This window comes from Caloenas nicobarica, chromosome 10 (assembly GCF_036013445.1).
Source record: "Caloenas nicobarica isolate bCalNic1 chromosome 10, bCalNic1.hap1, whole genome shotgun sequence".
Classification (NCBI taxonomy): Eukaryota; Metazoa; Chordata; class Aves; order Columbiformes; family Columbidae; genus Caloenas; species Caloenas nicobarica.
This window is the reverse complement of record NC_088254.1, coordinates 3709742-3733925: the sequence shown is the minus strand read 5'-3', so window position 1 is coordinate 3733925 and position 24184 is coordinate 3709742. Positions and strand designations below refer to the sequence as shown.

The window sequence follows — 24184 nt, the reverse complement described above, 5'->3', positions numbered from 1 at the left end:
GCTCATGGTCCAAGAGATGGAGAGCGTATCGTGTGTTGAAGTAGAAAGAACCCAGAGCTGAACAATTCCAAACTCCTGGGGCAGTCTGAAGCTGAATTTTCTACATGGCAGCATTGTTTTTAGCTGAAAGTGGAAAAGCCCAAAAGCCAACCATGCAGAATGCCCAGCTGTGTTAGTTAGGGGTAAGGAAAAGAGAAAAGCAAAGGATTTACTGTTCTAATAAGGCAGGAACTCTCCTCATTCATCTCTGATCAGAACCCTTCTGTGTTTCCAGTTGGCAACTTTGTCAAGAGCTGGAGTTAAAAGCCAGTTTCCCAGCCCGCCAGCTGCGTCACGTCATAAAAGGCAATGCAGATAATAATGTATGCAACTCATCGTGTAGCCCAAATATAGGGTGGAGGCAAAATGCTAAGTCCCCGTGTCAGTTAAGAAACCTGCATGGGTCATATAGCTTAGGCTGTTGATTTACGAACGACATTTCTTTTTCACTCATGACTGTGTTAAAGAGTCTTAATGAATTAGATGTTTTTCAGGAAGGCTGCTCTGCACGAAAACAAATGATAACAAGGTTTAGCGCCTCTGGGAGCAATGGGGCAGGCAGGGAAATACAGTTGCTTCTGCGGGGTGAATGGGTGGTTGTTTTGAGGTGAACACTGATACAAAATGGTTCAAGACTGGGAATCACCGTGTCCAAAACCGAGAAACCAGAGATGATCTGTATGTTATCAGACAGTAATTACCCAAGCAGATATTTGGTTAAATTAAAAGATGAAACCCCGTGCTTAGAGCCGGTGGGAAATTCCCATGGGTCCTTAAAATTCACCATTAGCCAGCTCATTAATTTTTTTTGCTTCCTCCAAAATGCCCCCTTTGCCCTGCTGCTGCTCATCTTCTTCAGGAGCAGGTCTGTCTTCAATGCCGACTTTAAAGAGCGCAGCTGCATCTCTCATCCTTGCGAGTTCCCCGTGGGGCTCTCCTATTCTGGTCACGTCCGACCTCACTTTCCTCGCACGTAACGCCTCCTTCTTCTCGTTAACAAACCTCCCGACGCTTCACAAAAACCATCAGCCCTTCCTGGCCCTCCCGATGGGGAATGAGGAGGTTTGGTAAAGCAAAGTGACTTTCCGAAGGTTGCGCCACAGCCCTGCATCCCGTCCCTTTGGAGGATGTTCGAGTCACAAAGCTAGAGCAGGATCTCAGGGAAGGGAGCGTTTCTTCGCCCCAGCTCCGGGTGGATTTTCCACCCGCATTCTGGGATCTCATTCACTCCCGCACTCACACCCACATGCCCACAACTGCTGCGGGTGTTTTTTCGGCTGGCAAGGGGGTTGTGTAACTGGGATAAGAGACACAGCTGAGTCGCCGTCATCTCTCAATTTGTCTTGTAACCTTCCTGGCTCATATTGACTGAATCTTGTCTCGGCAGTGTTTTATTTCAGTATGAGTGGCCCTTGGCTATTATCTAATTGTGGCCCTAGCGGGAAGAGGGCTGGCACACGGGATACGCCGCATCCTTCCGACGGCAGAGCGAGGTCTTCTGTCGACGAGGTTCCTGCCGCCTCTATCCAAGCACGGCTTTATGGCCTCGATACATCCTTTTTTTTTTTTTGAGCAGCTGGGAGCGGCATCCTTTGTTATCGCTCTCTGCACCCTTGGTCTGCTGTTGCATCTTACACATACCTATTTTTATTCCTATTTCAGTCATTTGAACCTTAATATTCCTCTAATGAGGCTCTGTGATAAGTTGACTGCAAGGCTTGGGTCAGCTGCAGCTTGAGAATAACCATCAGACTCTTACCTTCCCCTTACAGAAGAAAGGGGGGAAAAAAAAAAGAAAGAAGGACCAGAAACCCCAGCAAAACCTGCAGGTACCAAATGAGTCACTTTGGGGTGGTTTTTGGTGTGCTTCCTAATAAGTTAACCATAGTCCCGCCCTCTTTTTCAGCTATTGGCTGTCCCGGCTCTTTTGTACAGGGAGCGATGCAGCTGTCAGGCTCACAAGCTCGGGATCTCCGCTCGCTGCAGAATTAGAAATGGGCAGGAGGTGGCCGGTCACCCTGCTGGTGGCCCTGTGGCTGGGCCAGCTGGGCGCGGGGGCAGCGTGGCGCTCCAAGGTGAACCCCCGGATCATCGCGGCTCCCCAAGGTGAGTCCCGTCAGCTGCAACCTTGAGATGCGGCAGCGTCTGCAGCTGACACTGCGCCGTGCGTTTCCTACCCGTGACGTGTCTTTTGAAAAGAGTTCGTCTTTTTTTTTTTTTTCTTTTTTATTTCTTTTGGCTATCATTCCAATGCCTGTGGCCTCAGGAAGGGGCTTCTGGCTTCCTTGATTGCTTAAGTGAATTTTTAGATCCCTCTTCTTCTCAAGTCCTTTCCTTTGTATATTCTAACATTTTCCTGCAATCTGGGTGTATTAAAGGCTGTCGAAAAGCCCTGAAACAGACACAGTAACCATTTCCCCTAACTTGCAGGGAAGAATGCAGAAGTGTATTTGCATAATACAGCTATGTTCTTATTCATCTGATGTACATAACCCTGTTAGTGGCAAGAGTTCTGTGAGTAAATATTTGCAGAGCATTTCTGTTCTCTGAGAAAATATATATTTCTGAAATGGCACGCAAGGACTTAATAATCAGATCTGATCCTAGCAGCAACCGAACAAAGAAATGTTTTCAAGGACAAGCTTAGAGCACAGCCCAAGCTTCATGTGTTGAAAAGAGCAGGCTAATGTTTAATGACTTTAACTTGTGTCTTCCAAGCTTTTTGATTAATACCCTCCAGGGAGGCTTTAACAAAAGCCCCCATCATGTCCCCGGCGGTTTTGCTGTTCGGCTGAGCCGGCGGGTTCAGCTGAGCTGCAGATCTCACGCTGCTCTGCAGTACAACAGCTCCTCTGTGTTCCCTGTTCGCCGGCAACTTCAGAGGACACCGATTTCCCCTGGTTTATTCTGCACCATCTGTTATTCTTCTGCCGTTATTTGCTATTCCCTTCTTCAAGGCGATGGCTGCCTGTGGGTGAAGGGCCGGGAGCAGAGGGAAGGGTGGCGGGTGCTCGGAGGTGTAACCTCTGCTGGTGGCACAAAGGGGACAGACACCAGCAGGGAGGGCAGCGAAAGGTTTCTCCCAGTTCCGCATCATTTGTTTTATTCCCTGAGATAATGCAACGGCTCAGAAAAGGGGACGCAAGCAGGGGAGAGGACATGAAACCTGAGACTGAACAGAGGATGGGGTCACACGTGTCCCCTGTGCTGCTTGGAGCATGGAGAAGGGGGAAAGCTGTATTTTTGGCATCTGGCGTGTTTGGAAATGCTTGTCCTGGAGTACAACTGTGCTGAGGCGGAAGAGAGGGCTCGGGTGGTTGTTCCACCTGCCTGCGTGGGCTGTACGTGCCATGGCTGTGCAGTGTGGTCCTATGGCCTTTCCCTGCATCTGTGTCACAGGGTGGCTGTCCCAACATTAAACACAGCGAGGATTTGTCACCAGAAGGCAATTAGTGGTAGGACATGTCCCTGCAAGGGGATCAGCTTCTGTTTATCTCTGTTTCTTTTTTTTTTTTTCAGAGAGCTTAGCTGGGACACAGGCTGAGGGATTTCAGTTCGGGACATATCAGAGGCAGCTGTGCGGCACGTTCGTTAAGAGTCATTCACGTGTCCTATCTCACAGATCGCATTTTGCTTGGCGTAACCTTTGCCCATTAGGAAGTGGGCCTGTGGGTGAGGAGCCTCTGGAGGAGGATGAAGAAATGGGACAGGGACAAATGGGACATGATGGGCAGCAGGGAGCCCGCTCCAACTTCCCCACTGCTCCAGACACAGCGCCTTTAGGGCAACCTACAGGGCATATTTGTGTCCCCATAGAGAGGTCTGTCCCTTGCTGTGGGGTGATGGTGTTGCAGGGCTCGATTTGCAGCTCGAGCAGGATGGAGAGAAGCAGCAACACGGGACGTTTGCGTGGGTGGTGGTGCCGGGGCTGCGTTTGCCGTGGTGCAGCGCTGGCCTCAGCCCCGGGCTCTGCGGGAGCTGGCAGCTCTTCACCTCATTAAATTTCCTACATGCCACAGCCCATCACTAGCTCCAGGTACAGCAGAATCAGCAAAGACACCTAGAGATGTTTCAGCCCTGCGGGTGGAGGAAGAGATTCCTGGTGCTGGCTGCGTGCGTGGGATCCCTCCCCAGGCTGCAGTGCTGGGCGAGAGGAGGAAATCGGTGCTGGGTAAAACTACATCTCTCAGCCTTGCTCCTCTCACCAGACTGAGGGAGAGAGCCCTGATCTGTCTTGATGCATGGAGCTGCCTGGGTTTGAGTCATTTCCCAGCCCTGGGGACTTGGGGCAGTGGGTGGCTGGAGCACCGTGTTCTGCAGATCTGCTTTTTCATGAATGCCATATGCATCTAAAGCCAGCCCCGAGGCCTCAGCTGCTGTTCTGCCTTTATTTTGCTTCCCCGATGCTGCAGTGCAGGAGGGGGTAAGGAAAGGGCACGCTTTTCCTGAAGATCAGCCCCGTTTCAACACCTGCTTGGGAGCGTTTGGCCCCGTGGGCAGGGTGACAGGTCCCCAGGGCCGGCACAGGAGGCCAGTGCTTGGGTCCGGCTGGGTAAGCACTTATTTGAAAACACATCTGACTCTGCAGGATTTCTTCCCCTTAGGGCAAGACTCAGAGCGAAGGGCTGAGGTCAGCTCCAGGCCACTGGTCATATCTAAAGTGCTTCAGATCCTTCTTACTGACAAAGGCTTTGTCCCCCTTCCCCTTTGCAGCTGACCCAGGTCGGAGTCTCTTCTGGCTGTTACCCTTCCCAGCACCCTAATGAAGGCAGATTGTAAATAAATGGCAAGTTTCCCATCTCTTGAGATTTGTAGAGTGGGAGTAAGTTCAGCCGTAGCAGCTGGGGCTGGCATAGAAGCAAGTGCTTCAACCTTGCACACTGTGTTCTTGCTTATCTTCCCTGTTATTTCTCTCCTCCCTCTGCCTCCGTGGATATTTTTTTTTTTCTTAACTAAACACTGACCAGCTGGGCTTTGTTTTGAAAAGGTGCGTTCACATCCCACACTGAGCTTTTGCTTGTCAGCACAGATATTGTGGTTACTCATGCTGATCCATCAGCAGCAAGGGAGACCGCTGTGTCCCCAGCTCTCCGGGTGACAGTGCCGGCAGATCCAGCCCCTCCGGACAGAGCATCCCAGCCTGGCTGTCTCCTGACCGGAATGTCACCGAGCATCGAGCGCTGCAAAGACAACACAGAGCCCGAGGGCTGGGTCAGGCTCCTGTAGCCTGGGGCCTTTGGTGCAGAGCAGGAATCATTTTTAGCTACTGCCATGCCTTAGATTGTCTTGTCCCTGTTTACTTGCACATGGGTAGAGCCAAGACAAACTCGGGTTGCCTGCTGCATTCACACCTTGGCATAGGTTGGAGTCTGATAGTTTAATTATTCCCTCCTTTCTCCTTAACAGATGAGGCTGGAAGCTGGAGGGGGACAAGTTCTGAGCTGCTGTGTAGCTCACAGGACATAAACAAGGTCCCGCAGGGAGAGAGGAATGTTATACCCTTGACCTTTGGCTGCCTCGATGGGGTAAATTTGCTCTAGCCTGCCCCAGATCATGGCGGGGCACTGAAATGACAGTTCCTGGAATTTGCCCACACTGCAAGTAATAGCTCCTGGGCTTTGCCAAGCTCAGTTTTGTTTCCTTGCCCTGGGAAAACTGCACCAGCAAGCACCTGAGTGCTGTAGGAGCAGTTCCAGGAGCTCTTTGTGCCTACGGATGCAACAGTGCTGCATTCCACTAGCAAAGGAGCTGAAGGGGCGAGGCTGGACTCGTACTGATGGGGAATGGTGGCAAAATGAGAGATTGTAGTGTTAACACCAGCTTTTACTCCTCAGTGACAGTGGCACTTTGTAGGACAGTTTCACATCAAGCTCTCAGAGCATCATCATTTCCAGGAGAAAGCTTCTCGCTTTCCCAGCAATGCTATTTTCTGCAGGCGGCTCATTTTCACAGGGTGGGTGATGCTGGTATCATAAAATGTTGGTTGAAAAAAATATATATTTTTTTTTTTTGCTCTGCGCAGATTGAAAACAGAAAAACAAACCAAATAAACTGAGCGAGTGAATCACAGCCACCTCCTGTTGCAAGAGCACGACACAAAAACAACAGGCATGGGCGAACTAATAGAAGTTGTGGCTGCTCAGGGCTGGGAAAGGGCCAGATTCAAATTGCTGACCTGCCGCCCAGCTCTGTGCCAGCCCTCAGGCTGAATCAGGGTAAGAATTGCAGAAAATTGGCCTGGGAAGGTTTTTCTGTAGTTGATGTAGTCCAACTTGGTGCCTCAAAGCAGGATGAACTAAACCTAAGCCTGAGTACTTGAGTACAAGCTAAATAAGGAGTACAAGATGCTTTTTAAAGAAGCTCATGTCCAGAAAAAGGGCTGAAAGGTGAGCTGGAGGGATGAAATTGCTTGTTTTGCAGCCAGCTCTCTGCTGTCGAGCTACATCCGATGGTGTGCGGCTATTCCTGGTTGCTCCCAGAATAGGACTCGTTCCTCCAGTTGGACACCATTTGCTTTTCCATCCCAGCTCCACCCAGTGTCTAACTGGGTCTGGTATGACGCAGAAATACTATCAGTGCCACAGGAGGTAGATGTGGAAGCATCTCTACTAATTTCAGAGCAGTTGAAGTCCGGAGCAACAGGTTTCGTATAGTAAACCTCATATCGCCCTTAATGACAGCTCTGGATCCCTATAAATATCCAGTCACCTATTTGAATGCTGTTGACTGGTGTCAGCATCGTCCTGCAGCGATGACTCCATATCTAATTACCCACTTGGGTTAATTTTTTTCTCCTTTATCAGGCATGCCTGTGCTGGGAGGGAGAGGGCATCGAAATTTGAAGGAGCTGTAGGAGTTTCCTTGGGGAATGCATGGCCAGTCTTGGCCAGACACCTGCCCTTGGGCCGTTCACAACAACCGTGGCCGTAGCTTTGCTCATGTCTTGGATAAGTTTTGGAAAGTCTGAGCGTCTGTTTTCCAATGACTGTAATGCAGTGGTTTGGCTTTCCAAGTCTGAGTAACACTCCCGCCAAAGAGGGATGTGAGAAGAATGGATAATGTGTTTTGCTGCGGGGGGGTTGGGGTCACACTGGCAGAAAAGGGGGTGCCAGCAAGGTCTGTGTGGCCGTCCCTGCCACAAACCCAGGTGGCCTCAGGGCTGAGACCTCACTGACACTCGTTACAGGGGTGGGAAGCCTGCAAACAGCATCCCAATCCAGTGCAGAAGTCCCCTTGCTGCATGTGTAATCTCATTTATTTTCTGTAGCGAATTGAAACTTCATCGTTGTGCCAGAGCCACAGATCTTTCTCCTCACCTTTAAACCTCTGCAGGGGCTGGAGGCTCCAGGGGGGACTGCACATGTCCCCGTGTCCCTCCCGGCAGGTCACCCCAGGGCTGGCAGGAGAGAACATTTGCTGGAGAATTGTTTCTCAGCTGCCTGAAGCAGCAGCAGGGAGGGAGGAGGTGGCTGCCAATTAAGCTAAAAGGTAAAGTGGCTGTTTTGCTGGTGGATGCTCATAGAGGTGCTCGGGGCGAATTTTAATCTGGAAAGCTTTTTAAGAGAAATGGGCCTTTGGAAATGGATCTTCTTTGTGGGAGGGGTAGCCGTGTTCTCCAGATAGCAGCTCTCTGGCTAAAAGCATCCTTTTGTTGTTCGGCCGTTGTGCCTGTATAATAAAATACTATAATCACAGGCCAAAGTTCCCCAGCTTCCAGCAGGAACACGGCACAGCTCGGGACTGTCATTACGGAGACTGGCTTTTGGGAAGGAACAAAACCTGGGTCTAAATTTAGCACCCACGAGCCGTAGGGTGCAGCTGACAGCTCGGCTTTGGGGCCGGTGAGGAAAAATGTACCTGCTGGATGATGAACCTTGCATGTGAAATCAGAGGCTCCAGACTCATCTTGCAGTGGCACAGCTGTCCGTGCCGCATAATTTTGTGGTTTGAGCGTACAGGGGATATCAGTGATGCGTTAGCATGCACAGAAAATACCGCCATGCCTGTCATAATAGTCATTTTGTGTTTCAAAAGGAGAAACCTTGCTCTGGTTGGAGCCTTTCGAGGGTAAGCGGAGCCCTGCCGCGCTGCTCGATGGCAGAGGCTTTGAATTCAAGGCTTGCTCCTCCCCGGCTGCAGGTTCGGGGTCTCTTTTGTTGCTTGTTGAGTGGGCGTTTGGGACCGCTGCCAGCTCTGGCCCCAGCTTGGAGGCCCCTGGTGAAGGGAATATAGGTTGTAAAGCTCTCGGAAGAGCTTTTGAGCAGACATGCCCATGCCCAGCAGCCGCGCTACCAAACCGAGAGGGTTGGTGGTTTTTTTTTTTTTCCTTCTTTCTTCCTGCATTTGCTCACCTCTATGCTGAATAGCACTGCCAAGATGCTCCAAAGCTTACTAGAAATAGCGTGGAAATTGTTAACGTGCCAGAATATTTGTAGCGTAACTCTAAAAAAGCCCGTTTGTGTGGTTAGAGCGTTCTCTGAGAACTTGAGCCTTTGTGCATCTGGATTGCGCGCGGGCTGAGAGCTTTTGTAGGATGTATCCCCGATAATGCAGGCTGAATTGTTTCCTCTGCTTCGGAGCGTTTTGCCGTTGATGGTTGGGATCTCTCGAGGGTGGCAGAAAGCGGCTGGCTGGTCACCCCATGATTGCAGGGTCCGCAGGAGCATTCGGGGAAAGAGCCAAAGAAAAAGGCAAGCGGCAGCGTCCGGTGGCACCCAGGAATGCGGCTTGGCCAAAGGTGGAAACGTCCCGCTGCGGAGAGGAGGCGGATGTTGGTGATGGATCCATGGCCTTGCTCTTTCCTTTGGAAGAATGCTCAGAGAGGATGGGAAGCAGTTGGGGAAGAGGGGTGAGAAAAGATAAGCGTGACGTTTCCTGGCAGATGATTAAATGCTGCTTGCCTCCAAACCATTTTGGGGGGAGAGACAGGATGAGAAATACCAGATAGGTTAAACCCGCCACTCTGACTTGCTGCAAACTTAGAATGAGAAAGAGGAGTGAAATGTGAAGGCAGTTGGGGCTGGGTTTGAGTAATGTGGGCTTCCCAGCTGCGCAGTTCCCCACCGTGCTTTCACATCTCTTGCTTCTTGCTTTCCTGCATCGGAGGGACCCCTTAGCCAGGGTTCAGGGCCACAAGACCCCCTGGTCCTCGCCAACCTCCTGTGGGTCGCCTGTGCTGCCTGGCACCGGTTCTCCAGGTGAAAGATGGTCACAGATGGAGAACAAAAAGGAGAACAGCTGTGTGGCTTTCGGGAACCCACCCGCAATGTTTCCTGCGGGATGGGGGGGATGAGAAAATTACAGAGCTTTTACCTGCCCTGGGCTGATGAGAAAGTGCTTTGTCTTCACTGAGAAACTGTTTTACTTGCTCTGGCCTTTCACATGCTCTTGGGTGGCATCCATAGGAGTGTTTGGTTGGCACAAAGGCAGCGGCTCTGAGCCCGGTGTTCCTGTCCCACCTGGGCAGTGCCCAGACCCCGCTCTTGGGCTCTCCCCATCACAGGGGGCTGTGTGGTCCCTACAAGAGCACGGAGGGCTCTAAGGAGCAGGAAACACGTGTGTCTATGTCTGGTCCCACTTCAGCAAGAGACATTTTTAGCACTCTTTTTCTGCTTGCCCGGTTTCCGCTGACTAATACCGCAGAGGAGTTTTGGGGGGGGTCCCTGCAAGCATCCTGCAAAGATAAGAGGGGAGAGGGGAGACTGGGAGGGGAAGGCAGGTGGCACAAATGCCTTCTGAGATGTGCCAGGCACTGGGCTGATGGGCACCATGTTCCCAGTCCTGCCCAGCTGAATAGGTAGGGGACAGGGAGGGAGTGAAAGAGGGACAGGGATGATATTTAGCTCTGGATGGAGCTCTGAGAGGTCCAGGATAGAAATCTACAGGCAATGGGGCTGTATTGGTCCTGCTCTCTTTATTTTGCTTGCTTTGTGAAGTGGCTGATGTTGGAGCAGAGGTTGAACTGGGACAGTGTGGGGCTTCCCTGCATGCAGCGATGTTCCCTGTGGGATGATCCTTCAGCCTTTCCATGCCTCTGCGAAATCCTTTGGCAGCGTGCTGGTGTCATAGACCGGGGAAAGGAGGGGACAACGGGCCAGGTTTTGTCATGAGCCATGAGAAGGAAGCGGTTTCCCACACCGATTGCTTTGTTTGCCCCTTTCTCAGAAACCTCTCCCACAAAAGCATATCATTTTCCGCAAGGCATCTTGGCCGGTGGCATGTTGGAGACCCTGCAACTCGCAGTCACGCAATGGCAGGTCAGAGCGAACCCCCCAAAATGTCCCTGTTGCATCGTCTCATCTAGAGACAAATTGTTCCTCTAAAAAAAACCCCATCGTTGCAGGATCTGCCGGATCCCAGGAGCCTATCAGACTTCTTGAGGTGTCTGTCCCCGAGGAAGGGCACAGCTGATGGGTGCACAGGGCTCCGGGGAGCACCTCCTCGGCCCGACTGCGGTTTCCTTGTGTGTCACATCGCTCCCTTTGGGTAAAGTCACGGGGGGAGGAAAACCTGTCTCCCTAGAGGCATACTTCCTCCTTGCAAAATGTCTCAGCTTGGGAATTTATAGACCATCTTAAAAAAAAAAAAAAAAAAGAGAAAATGCAGCTTGGCTTCTTGCCGGCATCCGTGACGGAGCTGGGGAGGCAGACGGTTTGTGGTTGGGAGCAGGGTGCTGCAGTCCAGCCCTTCTCCCAGGGATGGAGGGGACCCGTGGCAGCCCAGTGGGTGTCTCCATCCCTCTGGGGTGGGTGTTGTGACCCCCCCACCACTCCCCTTGGAGGGGCTTGTCTGCTGTTGGGGCTCTTGGGGCTGGTAGCTGGCCAAGCAGGTAGGAAATCCAGGGATAGGTCTCACTTGGGGGAATAGTGAAACTGGAACCGCATTGCAGAGTGATGTCAGAGCTGGGAGTGGGTGTCTTGACCCCAAAGCGGATCCTGAATCACATTCCCGGTCCTTAAAGGAAAACAGTCGGTCTGTCTGCACTGGGCTGTTTGTCATGCATCCTGTGTGCGCTGGGGATGGATGTCACCGAGTTCAGACAGCTCTGATGGTCTCAAAAGCAGGTGCTGTGCCTGGAGCACAGTCAGCCCTGACTCACGCTGCATTGCCAGGGGTTGAGGTGACCCAGCACAGGTGTAGGGGACAAGAGGTGGGGGACATCCCTGCATTGTTGGTCCATGAGTCAGCATTGAGCAGGCAGCTTTTCCTTCTGCCGTCAGAGCCCATCCCAGGCCAATTGCCACTATCGAGGTTGTAATCCATCCGGTCTGTTAAAAAAGGAAGGAAGAAATAAAACCTGGGAAATGAGAAATTGTTTAGAAAAGGAGGGAACCAGGAAAGGATCCAGCCAGCGCTGTGATTTGGGCATGAGCGCGCGTGCTGTCAGACCCACCGGCAGCGGAGCAGGTGGTGGTGTCACCGGCGTCCTGCGCTGTGATGGTGACGCCTGACAATGTTATAATGTGTTATAGTGAGAAGAGTCCCCAGGGCTGCTGGGGGCATTGCCTGGGCGTCGGGGAGCTGGAGACTTGGCTGCGAGCTTCAGCCCTGCACTGGTTTAAATCCCGTTTTAGCACTTAGTGATGCTGGCAGGTGGCCCAGCCCCGTGTCCCTGTCCTATGGCAGCCGCAGGAGAGTTTGGGAGAGCGCAAGCAGCTTAGCTAAAGGAATTTCCCCTGCTCAGGGTGGTGCAAGCCCCATCATTTGGGGGGGGGTAATGCCAGGGAGCAGGTAAATCCCATACCCTGCCTGCTTTTCCCTCTTCATATTCCGGGGGGGGTCCCACTAATCAAGGATCTTCCCCCCGTCTGCATTTGCACCACTCTAAGAAGCAGCAGCTTCTTATCTCACCCTCCTTCCATTTTTATTTTTCTCTAAGCTTTATTTCAGCTCCTTATTTTAAAACGCTGCCACTAGAGCAGATTCGAACCATCACCACCGTTTTGGAGGAGTCAATCCTCCCCCAGCACCAGGGAATCATGGATTCGCAAAGGCTGGTTTGGTGCTGGGAGCTGTGCGAAGCCAGTGACTAAGCCGAGCGTCTGGGTTGCCGGAGCTGTCTGCCAGCCCGGGGTGCGGAGGGAAGCAGGATCGTCGCTTAGTCAGCCCTCCAGCCGGGATCAGAGCCGGGTTGTCGAGTTTGCCCGTGAGGAAATCTGTTCTGGAGGTGGGGAGCACACTTCCCCTCTGCACGAAACTCTGGGATGTGCTGGGGAGGGCCAGGCTCTTGGTGCCCTTCTGAAGGGAGCCAGAGTGCCCTTCAGCGTGGTGTTAAAGCTGGGTTTGCCCAAGCTGCGCCTTGGGAAACCGGCATATTTCACCTTATGCCCTGATCAGCTGGGAAACAGGATTGCTCTGTCTGTTTTCTGTGTTTGGGATGGGCCTCTCTGCCCTCATCCAGAGCATCTTCCTCTCCCTCCTCCTCCATGAGCTCACCCCACAGGCATCCTTCCGAGCTGCACCGGGCTCCCTCCTGCTCCCTCCTTTAATATTATTCTTCTTCAATCTGGTGTCGCGCTCCCCATCTTGCCCGCGAGGCACAAAGCCGCTCTTTCTCCCATTCAGTTCTCTGGACCCGGGGTTACCGTTTCAATTGACAATCGTGCCATTGATTTACGCGCTGGCGGTTGCGTTGGCAGTAAATGCCAGGCCAAGGGACTCTGGAAAAGAGCCCCGTGTCCTCTGAAGCTCCGGAGGGTGGTGGCAGGGTCGTGTCTTCCCCCTTCCAGGGGGTTAAACCATTCTTTGCAGTGTCAAAAGTAGCCTTGGGCTTGCTAGGGGAGGCTTGTCCCCTCCTTTAGGGACACTGAGGGCCATTAGATGCCCCCTGCATCGTCATCCTCAGCTCTTGAAGCTGTTTATGGACCCCAGCACCCGCTCACGGGTAACACCTTTAAAAGATTTGCTTCCAGATTGAGTTAAATCAGTGCTGGAGCTGCAAAACCCACTTCTGGGCCCTGGCTAGCAGAGCTGTTTACTCTCAGCTCAGTGATTCAGTGCAGTCCCCGGGGAGCTGTAGGATAAATAATACGTTGGCGCCAACCAAATTATTGTTTTGGGCTTGTTTGTTTGCGGCTGTTTGGAGAGAAGTGTGTCCTTACAGGTTGGCACAGCTCTCAGAGCGGAGATTAAAAAAGAAGCAGCGTCACAAAAGAGCCTGGAAACAAACCCAAAGGTAACAGAAACACCTAGGGCTGAGGTGTGTGAAAGGGTGAGGAGGAGGGAGAGGAGCAGAGAATGGCTGCAGGTGGATATTTTCTTGGATTTAGCAGCAAATTTAGGAGCTGGGCTGGGGGTGTGACCAGTATGGTGAAGCGGAGAGAAAAAAAGCTACAAAGCCAGCAGACATTTGGTAGCCCCAGTGACCTCTAATAAGCCTTTTTTCTTCGTTTGGGGCCCTGTGGAGCCTCGGTGGGACCCCTGCGCAGTGTGCTGGGGGCAGAGATTGTCCTTTGCCTGTCCTGCCAAGTGTCCCTATAAATAAAGCGGGCCACGTGCCACTGATTAATTGCCTGTCTGTGCGGGCAGCCGCAGCCTTTGTCTGTGTGCTGGGAGCAGCAGCGCTTGCCAGGCGAAGAGGCCCCGTCTTCTTGGGAAAAGAGAATGAAAACAGAGCACTGAGCAGAAGTCACTCCTGATGGGGGACTTTTCCCCCTCGGAGGAGCAATTCCTCTCGTGTCATTGCTACAAACTATGGTAGGGGATCTTGAAAGGTGTGTTATAACCTGCTACGGAGCTGGGACCCAGCACAGCTGCTCAAAGCTGCCCAGATGTGGCTGCAGCATCCCAGAGAGGGACGTGGGATGAGGAGACCCTATGGAGGGACAGCAAAATCCCCGGGGGAGGAGGTGCAGGGCTGGCCTGCCACACCTGAGCTGGCAACACAGAGGGGAAGGGAGGATCTTTGTAGGAAAGAGAAGCTGGAAAAGGCAGAAGGTGAAAAGAGGAAGGAAATTGGGGAGGACAGGCAGCTCTTCCTCCCAGCTGGAAAACTTCCCGTCTGCAACAACCGGTTGTGACACAGGTCCAAGGTCTTGCAGCTCGTTTCTGGGTCACATTTGGGGTGTGAGGCACCTTCCCCTGGCACACATGGGCTCTGGCCTGGGGGCTCCAAGCCTTTCCCATGTCCGGAGAGGGGAGAGAGCCCTTGTCTCCAAGCAGGAGGCATTCAGCCATTTGAGCAGGTGGGATGGCAGCTGCAGAGCCCATTTGAGCTTCTGCTCTCCTACAAGAGCTCCTGCAAAGTTTCCCCTCCTCCTCCTCTTCCTCCATCACCAGCCCTGCAGGTGCCAGGTAGGGCCGCTCAAGCGTGCAGCTCTGCTGTGCCCCGGGGGCCGAGGGGACAGTAGCTTGTGTCCCTGCCAGCTGTCCCCAGGGGCTTCCAGCCCTGTGTCTCTGCTTTTCTGGTTGCTTGCACTGAGGTCGTGGAAAGGGAGCGGATCAGGCTGAGCTGGCTGCAGGTGCTTTCTGCAATTAGCTGCAGTTCCCCTGATGAGTGTCTCCTCTGTGCTGTTCCTAGGTGCGAAAGAATATGTATTTCCCAGGAGTGAGAAGTACCCAGTCTTCTATCATCAGGAAAACAGCTCAGCCATCTACATCGGGGGAGAGGGAAAGCTTTATTACTACGACTTTGCAACTGATGAGAACTACACGGTAAGGGTGCTCTGTGAACACGTTTGGCCCCTCTAAGGAAGTGTCCAGCATCCGTCTTGCAGCCCAAATGCTCAATATGTTGCTCAGTGTCTTTGCCAGCAGCAAAGTCAGGTCTGGAAAGGTCTGGTCTCTGCCCAGCCTGCCCCATCAATCCGGGAAGCCGCAACATCAATATGATAAATGGCTGCAGCACGCATTAGTTGGCTTTTAGAGGGAAGGGACTAAGGCATATCTCTTTCTCTTTTATTCTAGGAAGACTTCCCCGTGAAAAATGAAGGACAGTGCATGATGCCTGGGAGTTCGGTGGGTTCTGCCTGTGGTCGAACAGAATTCGGACCAGCTGGGTGTGTGGGGGTTGGAGGACTTGGGTTGAAGGACTGCTGGGAAGGAGCTGGGTGTGCTTCTTGTGCCCTCTCTGGATGAGACCACCAGTGCTTGTGGAGCAGGAGGTTAGATGAGATGATACCAGTTTCTTCCTCTGGTTTTAAGACCCAGGAAAAAGCTAAGAAGCCATATAGCAGTGGGCTTGGAGCTGCGGGGCTGCTCTGCTCTTCACAGTTGCTCTCACTCCCCTTCCTTTTCTTGCAGGAGGACAATAAAAATTACCTCACGTTAGTGGAGAAGTACGGAGACGGGATGTTAGTGTGTGGGACTGGTGCCTGCGCTCCCACCTGCTGGAACTTGGTATGTTGTGGCCACCTGTGACAGCTCTCGCTGTTTTGTTTTGTGCTCTCTCTGTCTGTAAAATGGTACCTTCATCCCTCCTCCTTCTCAGGAGGCTCTGAAATGCCTTTTCTGTCCTTCCCCAGACGCAGAGGAAGGAGAGCACCACATGGGATGGGAGAGGTATTGCTCCTTTCACCCCTGACTCGAATACCCTTGTTGTCATTGATGGTAAGTCTGTCTGCTCACATATTTTTGGTTGTTGTGCTGTGCAGGAAGGCTGAGCTCTCTGTGACAAAAAGTGGTGCCTTGAGGCTGCTCCAAGGGCTTCGCGTAGTTGGTGATTTGCCTTAGTGCTTCTTGCTTTTGCTTCATCAAAATGCGTGTTGTTCTAGGACAGAGTTTGGCACAAGGTGGTTTATTCCTGTCCAGACCATGAGGGTTGAGTTTCTGTGTGGGAGGGTAGAATGCAATGGAAACAACAGGAGGTTCTGCAGTAGCTCTGCTGCTCTGAACCTGGCAGAGAGGGAGACAGGGATCCCTCCCAGAGACAGCAAGAATTTGTCCCTTCCACTCCTTAAGAAAACAGGATTTGGTGAGTCCTGCCAGGCCTGCTCAGTCCTAGGCAGCAAGGATTTGGTTTCTTGACCTGTGTCCACCATCTCTGTGAGTCTATATGCCCAGAGGGACCTTGGTTCTTACGTTTTCATCTCACAAACCCTTCTGCCCGCTCTGGAAACAGCCCGCTGCAAATGAGCCTTCCTGTGCCGCAGGTCATGACATCTACTCCACCATCAAGAAGAGCCAGCAGAACGGCAAGATACCCCGTTTCCGACGAGTGAGAGGGGGTGGAGAGCTCTACACAAGTGACACGGTGATGCAGAGTGAGTATGGGGGAGATCCTGAAGGCCTGAGACACACCAGGTAGAGAAATTGGACTCTTTGTCAGTCCACAGCTGCGGGCTGTGCTGAGTAGATCCTCTCTGCCCAGCTGGGGTGTAGCTGCAGAGCTTCTTGCTTGGGTTTGGGCAGCCCTAGAGCAATGCTGCTGAGGAGGGACCCAACTCCCTCCTTGTGCCAGCTGGAGGGATTTCACCTCTTTGCTTCTGGAACAAAACAACTGACAGACGAGTTCCTCTTGCTGAGGGTGAGGAGATGGGGAAATGGAGAGAAATGGGTGGCAAGTCCCCATGTCAGATGCTGGAAGGAAATATGGTTGTGTAAAAGGTGCCCATCAGCTGCCCTGTGGCTGTGGAAACGGGAAGAACAACTTCCACTCCGGGCAGTGGCTCTTTTCAAATCCCCAGTGGGGCTGAGACCCTGAGGGAGGAAAATTTTGGGCTGTGTATGGGGTGGAGCGAGGAACAAAAAGGAGCCTCCTCAATCACCATGAGCTTATTTTTACATTATTCCATTGCCTTCCTCTGCAACACTGGGGAATGGGGGATTATTGAACCCCTGGCCAAAGGCAAAATCAGATTGAAATGACACCAGGGCAAAACAGGACTTGTTCATGCAGAGCAGCAGAGTTGTGGCAACCGAGACACCGGCAAACAAACCCAATGGACCCAGCACCATGAGGCTGATCCCACACTTAACCAGAACTCCCTGCTGTGGGGATGCTGACTAATGATGCTCAGAGGGACCCTATGCTGCTGGGGATGCCCTCTGTGGCAGCGCTATATTACTAGGCAGAGCGTCACTGGGTTTTCCACAGCAAACACAAACAACAGTGCAGCTTGTTCTCATCACGGAAACCTCCCTGTATGATTATAACTCCCCTGCGCAAGGAGGGAGAAGGAGTTTCCTTTGTGAAGCAGCCGAGGTTTCCCCACGCTCTGGAGACTTGGTCTTCAATGCGATGGGTTCGGGTGGGAGGCAGAGGAAGGGGAATGCGTGGGGAAGGTGGCGGGTGAAGAGCGGTTGTTGGTGCGATGCATCAGGTGTAGAGGATGGACTGGGACCTGTCCTTTGCCTGCAGCCCGGCCAGTGTTGCATTTATTTCCTCATCTTGGCTGAGGGCAGGTGGTTTGATCCCCACTGGTGGCTTTTCACATGAAACCTGTGTGTTTTTCTGACGCCTCGCTTCCCTTTTCAGATCCTCAGTTTGTCAAAGCCACCACGTTAAGGCATGAGGAGCCTCACCAGGACAAGATTTACTACTTCTTTCGTGAAGACAACCCAGACAAGAGTCCCGAGGCCCCCAGAAACATCTCCCGAGTGGCCCAGCTATGTAAGGTACTGTGGGAACTGTGTGTGGTGGGGAGGCAAGAGTATCACGAGGTTGGCAAATGGATGTGCTGGTTCAGCTGGTGTTATCGGCACATGATTTGGCCCCTCTGGCTCAATTCATTTCTCCGTCACAGAGTTTCTGTGGGGTAAGGCCATGTCCTTTGGCCTTCCCATCCTCTGGCTCCCATCCTGCCTCAAATATACCTCCAGAACATCCTCCAGTTATCCATCCAAGATGCTGGATGGAGTGGGACTTTGTGTTCTTCCCTCCCAAACCCTGACTCCCCGCTTTCCCTCTCCCTCAGGAAGACAAAGGGGGAACCAGTTCGCTCTCTGCCTCCAAGTGGACCACCTTCCTCAAGGCCACCTTGATTTGTGTCGACCCAGTCACAAAGGGCAACTTCAACTGGTTGCAAGATGTCGTCTTTGTCCCTGCCAGTAACTGGCGACACTCCAAAGTCTATGGGCTCTTCACAAACACCTGGTGAGGGGCTTGACAAAATGGGGATGTCCTGTCCCATGGGCCAAATGCTGCTTTTCAGCCCTTTCGTTGCTCTGGTGAGCACGTGGGTGGAAAACAGCCAGAATGCACGTGTCGGTGAAGGTGCGATGCACACAGCTGTTGGGGCAATGGCCAACATCTCCCTGACCCTCTCTTGGTCTCGTTGTCTGCAGGGGAAGCTCTGCCGTCTGTGTCTATTCCTTTGGGGACATCGACGCTGTGTTCCGGACATCCAAACTCAAAGGCTATAATGGTCCCAACCCAGAGATCAAGCCTGGGCAGGTGAGTTGAGTGACAAAAGATGCCCATATGCCATGGCGAAGCTTCCTGAGGCCGGGAGAGCTGGTCCGTGCTCTGTCACTGAGTCACTGGGCAGGTGAGGTGTCCCACCCCTGAGCGGCCAGCTGGGGCACTGACTCTGCCGGTGGCTTCTGTCCCCTCTTGCTGCAGTGTGTCTCCTCCGGCCAGCACACACCGAGCGAGACCTTCAAGATAGCCGACAGCCACCCGGAGGTGGAGGAGCGGGTGGAGCCCCTCTCCCCCACCAAGAGCCCTCTGTTCCACAACAAGCACCGCTACCAGAAGATTGGGGTGCACGAGGTCTCTGCGGGCGACGGACGCCGCTACAACGTGCTTTATCTGGCAACAGGTACTGAGAACCATTCCCTCGGGACTTCCCCGCGGTTTGCTTTCTCCTCGAGGGCAGGGAATGGCAGGGAAGCAGCCGAGACCTCCAGCGCAGAGCGAAGCGAGGGGCTGTGTTCCCAGCTCAGCATATGTTTGTCAAGCAGGAAAGAGCTGCCAAGTCCCAAATACATCCAGTTTCACTGTGTAGGCAAAGACAGGCTGAAAGCAGAATCCCAGTACATGGGATTTACCCTGTTGGACTGCTTCAGCTTGTGGTAGGTCTCAGGCCAAGCATTTTTAGGGCAAGGGAGGGGTAGTGCAGCTCTCCCCAGGTGCAGCTTTACATTATCGAGCAGAAATCCTTCGCAAAGTGACCTGCTCCGTCATCTCCTGTCCATGCTTGCTCTAGTTGCCCAGATTGTCTGCCTGTCCCTGGTTGCTCCTGACAGCCGTGCTCATCCCTTTTTCTGCACTGTGCTGGGATTTGTTCACAGACACTTGTGGAGGAACTTCCTGGGGGCTCTTTGTTTCCTAATCTGTGATTTATAAAAATGCAGCCAGCTCTCGGTAGGTGGCCTGGGTTGGATTAGGGCCCAGGCATGCTCAGAGTGTTTTTATCTTGCCAAAGCTGTAGTTGAAATGCAGGTAATGCCTTGCCCGCCCTGGCTGAGGCAAGGGCTGGCACCTGGGGGGTCCCCATCCCTCCCTGACCTGGGGGTCACATCTGTCACCTCCTCCTGCTTGATGGTGGAGAATGGGGCAAAAATTTGGGAAAGGGAAACCATGCAAAGTCTTAAATGAGGGTAAACTGAGGATTCTTGAGCCCTCTTCCCTCAGGATGTGTTTTTCTACCCCTCCACCAAACTGACTCATTTTTTTAAATCACCAGTTTGGAGGCATTTAGCTGAGGAGTCAGTTTAATTAGAAAAACTGAAAGGCAAAAAGCACAAGTTTCAGCCTCAGGCAAGTGGTGAGATGAGGCTCACGCAAGAACAGGCTGGTGATCAAAGCAGAGCGGAGCTGGAGAGTGGTTGGGTTTTTCTTGCTGGGGTTGGTTTTTCTTGCTGAGGCCAGCCAGGTCCCAAAGGGCAGTGAGAAATGGGTTCCTCGTGGCTCTTGGCTGGGAGGATAAGGCTCTGCTGTGGGAAACACAGCTTGTCTGGAGGATAATTTCTTAGCAGAGCAAGCAGGCTCCTTCTGACAAAGGTCCTGTCTTCTCTGGGGGGCTGGTTTCAGGAGTCCAGTCAAGCCCAGCTCTGCAGAGCTGGTTTTGCTTCGCCTTTCTGCTCTCAGCGTGCTTCATCTGGGCTATCGCCTCTTTCTTTCTAGACAAAGGATCCATCCACAAGATTGTGGAGCTGCCCGACGGGGTGCAGAACATCATGGAGCTCCAGGTCTTCCCAAAGAAGGACCCCATCCAGTCCATGATCCTGGACCACAAGAGGGTGAGTCTGTGCTTGCTTCAGGAGAGGCAGGGACCAATGGTTTAATGACAGCCAGCAAGGTGGCACTGGGACACCGCGCCGAAATGATTAACCCCTCTGCTTTCCTCCCGCAGGCGAAGCTGTACGTCGGCTCGACGAAGAAAGTCGTGGAGATTCCCATGGACATGTGCAGGGTGTATCGCAACAACTGCGAGAGCTGCCTGCTGGCCCGGGACCCGTACTGTGGGTGGCTCAACGGGACCTGCCAGTCCGTTTATCTCAACCGGTACGTGACACCCGCAGCTCGCTGTTTCTCCGCCACCTTCAACTTCTTGCTCTCACATGAGAAACACCCGTACCCTTGGGATTTCCCTTCCTGCCCAAGGCTGCACATGGTTTTGAGGCCATCTTCCCATCACAGACATTTTGTCCCCAAAAACTGAGCCTTCCTCCCACAGCCCCCCTGTTCTGGGCAGGGAGAGGTCGTTGGGTTTTGAGCACCCGGTCCCTCTTGTGCTGTTAGAAATGTGCGTAGCTCTGCTGGTTGTGATGCTGTTTTGTGCTGTCTGTCACATTTGTCATCCACCAACCTCCTAAGTGGGGTTCTGGGGTGTGTTTTTTCTATAGTAGGTGTTTTAAACTTTCTTTCTTACCTGCTCTGATGCGTCTTGTATGGGCGATTCCTTCCCTACCCCTGGAGAGCCTCTTCTCTGATGTTAGAACTTTGCTAACACTTGTTCCTCTCTGCCAGGGAGGTGCATCAGAACCTGAACCTGGACCCGTGGCGAGGAAAGTGCCAAAAAGGGGATATTAAGGAAGGTACGTAAAGGTTTTTTGAGCTGCAGGCCGTGTATCCAGGGGAGGTTTGGGGCTGGGTGGTGGATTCTCAGGTCTTTGTATGAGTTGTGGAAGGTGTTGCAACTAATGCTGGGGAACTGTGAATGACCACATTGGGACTTTTAATGCAACCAAGACACCAAGCAAGTCTCAGCTTGGAGTAAATCACTAATAATGTATTTCTGAGCTGGGTGAGAGGGATTAAACTCCGTGGTTGCTGATGTCCTGGGAGGAGAGTCCCATGGACTTCACCAGGCATGAGTCAAGCCCTGCCGTTGTCATTAAGTGACTGTGTAACATGTCTCTATCGACCCAACTGTCCTTCTCTCCAGACTTGTGGGAGAACTTGTGGTTCCTGGAGATGCCAGTCTCATCCCCTCCTTCTCAATCTCTTCCAGCAGATGACTACCAGAACATCACAGTCGTCCCTTTCTCCCGCTACTACCTCAACTGTCCCATCGAGTCCCACTACGCCACCTACAACTGGTACCACAACAACAGCCTCATCAAGACCTGCAATACCACCCACCCGCAGCAGGACTGCTTGCACTTCATCCAGAACGTCAGCCACCTTCACTACGGCCACTACGTCTGCGTCTCGGAGGAGGACGGCTTCAGGCAGGCCCTGGTGAAGGAACGCCTGGTCAACCAGCTCAGGTTCATGTCCCAGAAGGGCCAGGCCACCGTGACATTTGGCTCTTGGCTGCAGCTGCTCCTGATGGTGATGTTGGTGGAACTCTTCCACTGAACGCGCCAGGACTTGGGTTCCCACCATCCTGGCTGCTGCTGCTGCTCTTCCTGCACTTGCTGTCCGCTCCCAAGGCGAGATCCTCGTTCTTTTAGTCCTTGGACGTTAATTAGTGACTGTCCCGAAAGGAGTCCTGGGCAGCAACCCCTCCATCTTTGGCCTTGGTGGAAGGATCGTGGCGAGGAAGAAGAGACTGCAGGGCCAGACAGAGCTAGGTTTGGGGACAGAGAGGGAAGGGGGACCCGAACACGTGTGGGTACACTCACAGCACCCAGCAGCGTGAAGGGTCCTCCTATCGATGTGCATGCACTGATCCTCAGGGCACCGGGACTCCTCACCTCAGGAACGTGCATGTGATGAAGAGGAGGAGCCAGCCCTCGGCCTCGTGAACTGCTTGATCTGCGCTTCACTCCGAGCGGGGACTGATGCCTCTGAGTTTTTATGGACTAATGTCTTGTTTGGGTTGGCAAGCAGCTGGGACACTCCCAGTGTCACATGTGAGTCCCCTTTTGGGCTGGAGAATTGGGCGCTGGAAGGGTTTTAGGGTTTGGTTTATGGTTTTTTTTGGTTTTGTGGGGTTTTGTTGCAGCTGGCTTTGACATGGGAGGGAGATCAGGAACCTGCAAGGCGAGGGCAGGCACAAAGTTAGCATTTTGCATGGAAAAGCCTCGGAAGATGACTAGATTTGGGGTGTGGGGAAGGACAGACGGAAGTGGACGAGAAGGGAAGGTGAAAGCAGAGCCCAAACCAAACTGGGGGAGGCCCTGGGATGAAGTTTTAAACGCACAAATCCTCTGCAGGCAGCTAAGGGCATTTATCTGCTCCTCCGGGAGAGGGGACCAGGCCTCCTCAGGGAACCAGGCGTCAGGCTGTGATCTCAGGGCGATGCCCAGGGGCTTGGGGACACTGTGGCTGTCCCCAGTGCCCGGAGCAGCTCTGCCTCTGTCCCTTGCAGTCAGGGGGGACTAGGGGTTCGCTTCCCTTGGGCTTTTGAGGTCTCCGAGCAAGACTAAACTGTGAAAAACGGGATGCTCTCGCGTGCGAGGGGCCGTCCTGCACCTTGTCCAGCCCTCTGAACCGCAGGGACCCCAAAACCTTGGGCCGGATCACAGAGGGGGTGTCATATCTTATGCTTCCAATAACCCGCTCCTGCTTCGTGCCTGCTCAGAGACACTCAGGAGTGCCCAAGGGGGCCTTTTTTTGGCAAGAGGGGAGAGGTGCCATGTGCCTCTTATGACCACAGACAATGGACAATGGGCCAGAGCTTCCTACTGCACTACATTTCCAAGATACCCCTCTGAATCTAGGATATAGAGCTTCTTACATCCCTTCTCAAAGCACTTTAACTTTGTGGACTAACAAATACCTATTTATTATCACCTGGTGATTACTGCTATAATTTTATAATATGATAGAAAGTGGGTTCAAATTGAAGAGGAAAAAATCCAACGCGACAGCTACCAAAAAAAAAACCTTTCAGAGCTGTGACCAAAGTTGAGAATGTGATCATGGAAATAAAAGAATGGCCAAGAGGCAGGTGAGTGCTGTGTTTTCCCCAGGAGCTGGGGGATGCTGTTGTGATGGTGGCTGGGGTCCCCCCATCCCTCTTCCCCCACCAACTGAGGGTCTCTCTCATCTTCTCACATCTCAACCCAGGATTTACAGGAGGGTTTTTCAAGTCCCTGATCTGTGGGGGTGGGAGGGTTTGGCAGCTGAAAGCGAAAGCCTCCCCTGCCTTCTTTCTTATCACATGGTTTGGCAGAAACCGTCCCGCCGGCAGCATATGCCGGAGCGGTGTCTTGACGTAAAGAAGGAGAACCAAGCCCGAGAGGCAGGCGGGTTTCGGCGGAGCTAAAACAAGAAGTGTGATTTCTGGGGGGAGGCGGGGAGCTCGTCCAGGATGGGAAGGGAGAGAATGCCGGCACTTGGGTGCTCTGCGCACAAACCAAGGTGTTCGCGTTGCCAGCTCTATCGCTGCCAAGTATTGGATTTACCAAAGCTCTAAAAACCGACACTAAAGCCCCAAATGCTGAAGGGTTTTGTGGTGCCCTGGGAAGAGGCGAGCAGAAGGGCTGGAAGTGAAGGTGATGCTGAAACCCACTCTGGGAGCAGATCAGAGCAAGGACTTGAGGCTGCAGTAACACAATTTCGGCTGTGATAACGCTGTTTTGGCTGTGATAATGCTGTTTTGGCTGCTTGGGCTTAGTTTTCTTGCACAAGAATCAGTCTGGGAGTCATAGAGCCAGGCCTGGGGAACACAGAGACCCCCAGACCAACCCCAGGCGCTGCAGCGGCATCTCCTGCCCCAGCCCTTGTGCCTGTTCCCTGGGGACAACCAGGACAAAAGACAGAGCCTTTGGCTAAATTTCCCAGGAAAAGCAGCAATGCCTGAGCTTTTCAGACTGTATTTTATTCTGGGCTGTGTTTTCCCTGTCCGCCAGCTGTTTCCTATGAATACAA

The 24184-nt window shown here is 52.8% G+C and overlaps 1 protein-coding gene across 3 annotated transcripts; it reads left to right on the top strand.

Moving 5' to 3' along the window:
- The first annotated feature begins 1734 nt into the window (after positions 1-1734).
- SEMA7A (semaphorin 7A (JohnMiltonHagen blood group)) lies at positions 1735-23535 on the top strand. Of its 3 annotated transcripts, XR_010606755.1 has the most exons (16): positions 1735-1868; positions 1946-2145; positions 14558-14691; positions 14944-14994; positions 15280-15375; positions 15501-15585; positions 16128-16238; positions 17453-17592; positions 17892-18070; positions 18262-18370; positions 18539-18737; positions 20045-20160; positions 20274-20425; positions 20891-20958; positions 21375-22221; positions 23205-23535. XR_010606755.1 is itself a non-coding variant. In XM_065641968.1 (15 exons), exons 2-15 carry the CDS (start codon positions 2034-2036, stop codon positions 21722-21724), a joined length of 1902 nt encoding a protein of 633 aa, XP_065498040.1. In that variant the 5' UTR covers positions 1735-1868; positions 1946-2033; the 3' UTR covers positions 21725-23535. The 3 variants fall into 3 exon arrangements, 2 of the variants coding, with proteins under 2 accessions (XP_065498040.1, XP_065498041.1); XM_065641968.1 differs by having other exon boundaries at positions 21375-23535; XM_065641969.1 differs by having other exon boundaries at positions 1736-1868; positions 21378-23535.
- Positions 23536-24184: the final 649 nt, after the last annotated feature.

Coding starts and splice junctions, on each gene's coding strand:
- SEMA7A (XM_065641968.1), top strand. CDS start 2,034: ATGGGCAGGAGGTGGCCGGTCACCCTGCTGGTGGCCCTGTGGCTGGGC. Junction 2,146..14,557: donor GATCATCGCGGCTCCCCAAG/GTGAGTCCCGTC, acceptor TGCTGTTCCTAG/GTGCGAAAGAATATGTATTT. Junction 17,593..17,891: donor GAGTGGCCCAGCTATGTAAG/GTACTGTGGGAA, acceptor CCTCTCCCTCAG/GAAGACAAAGGGGGAACCAG.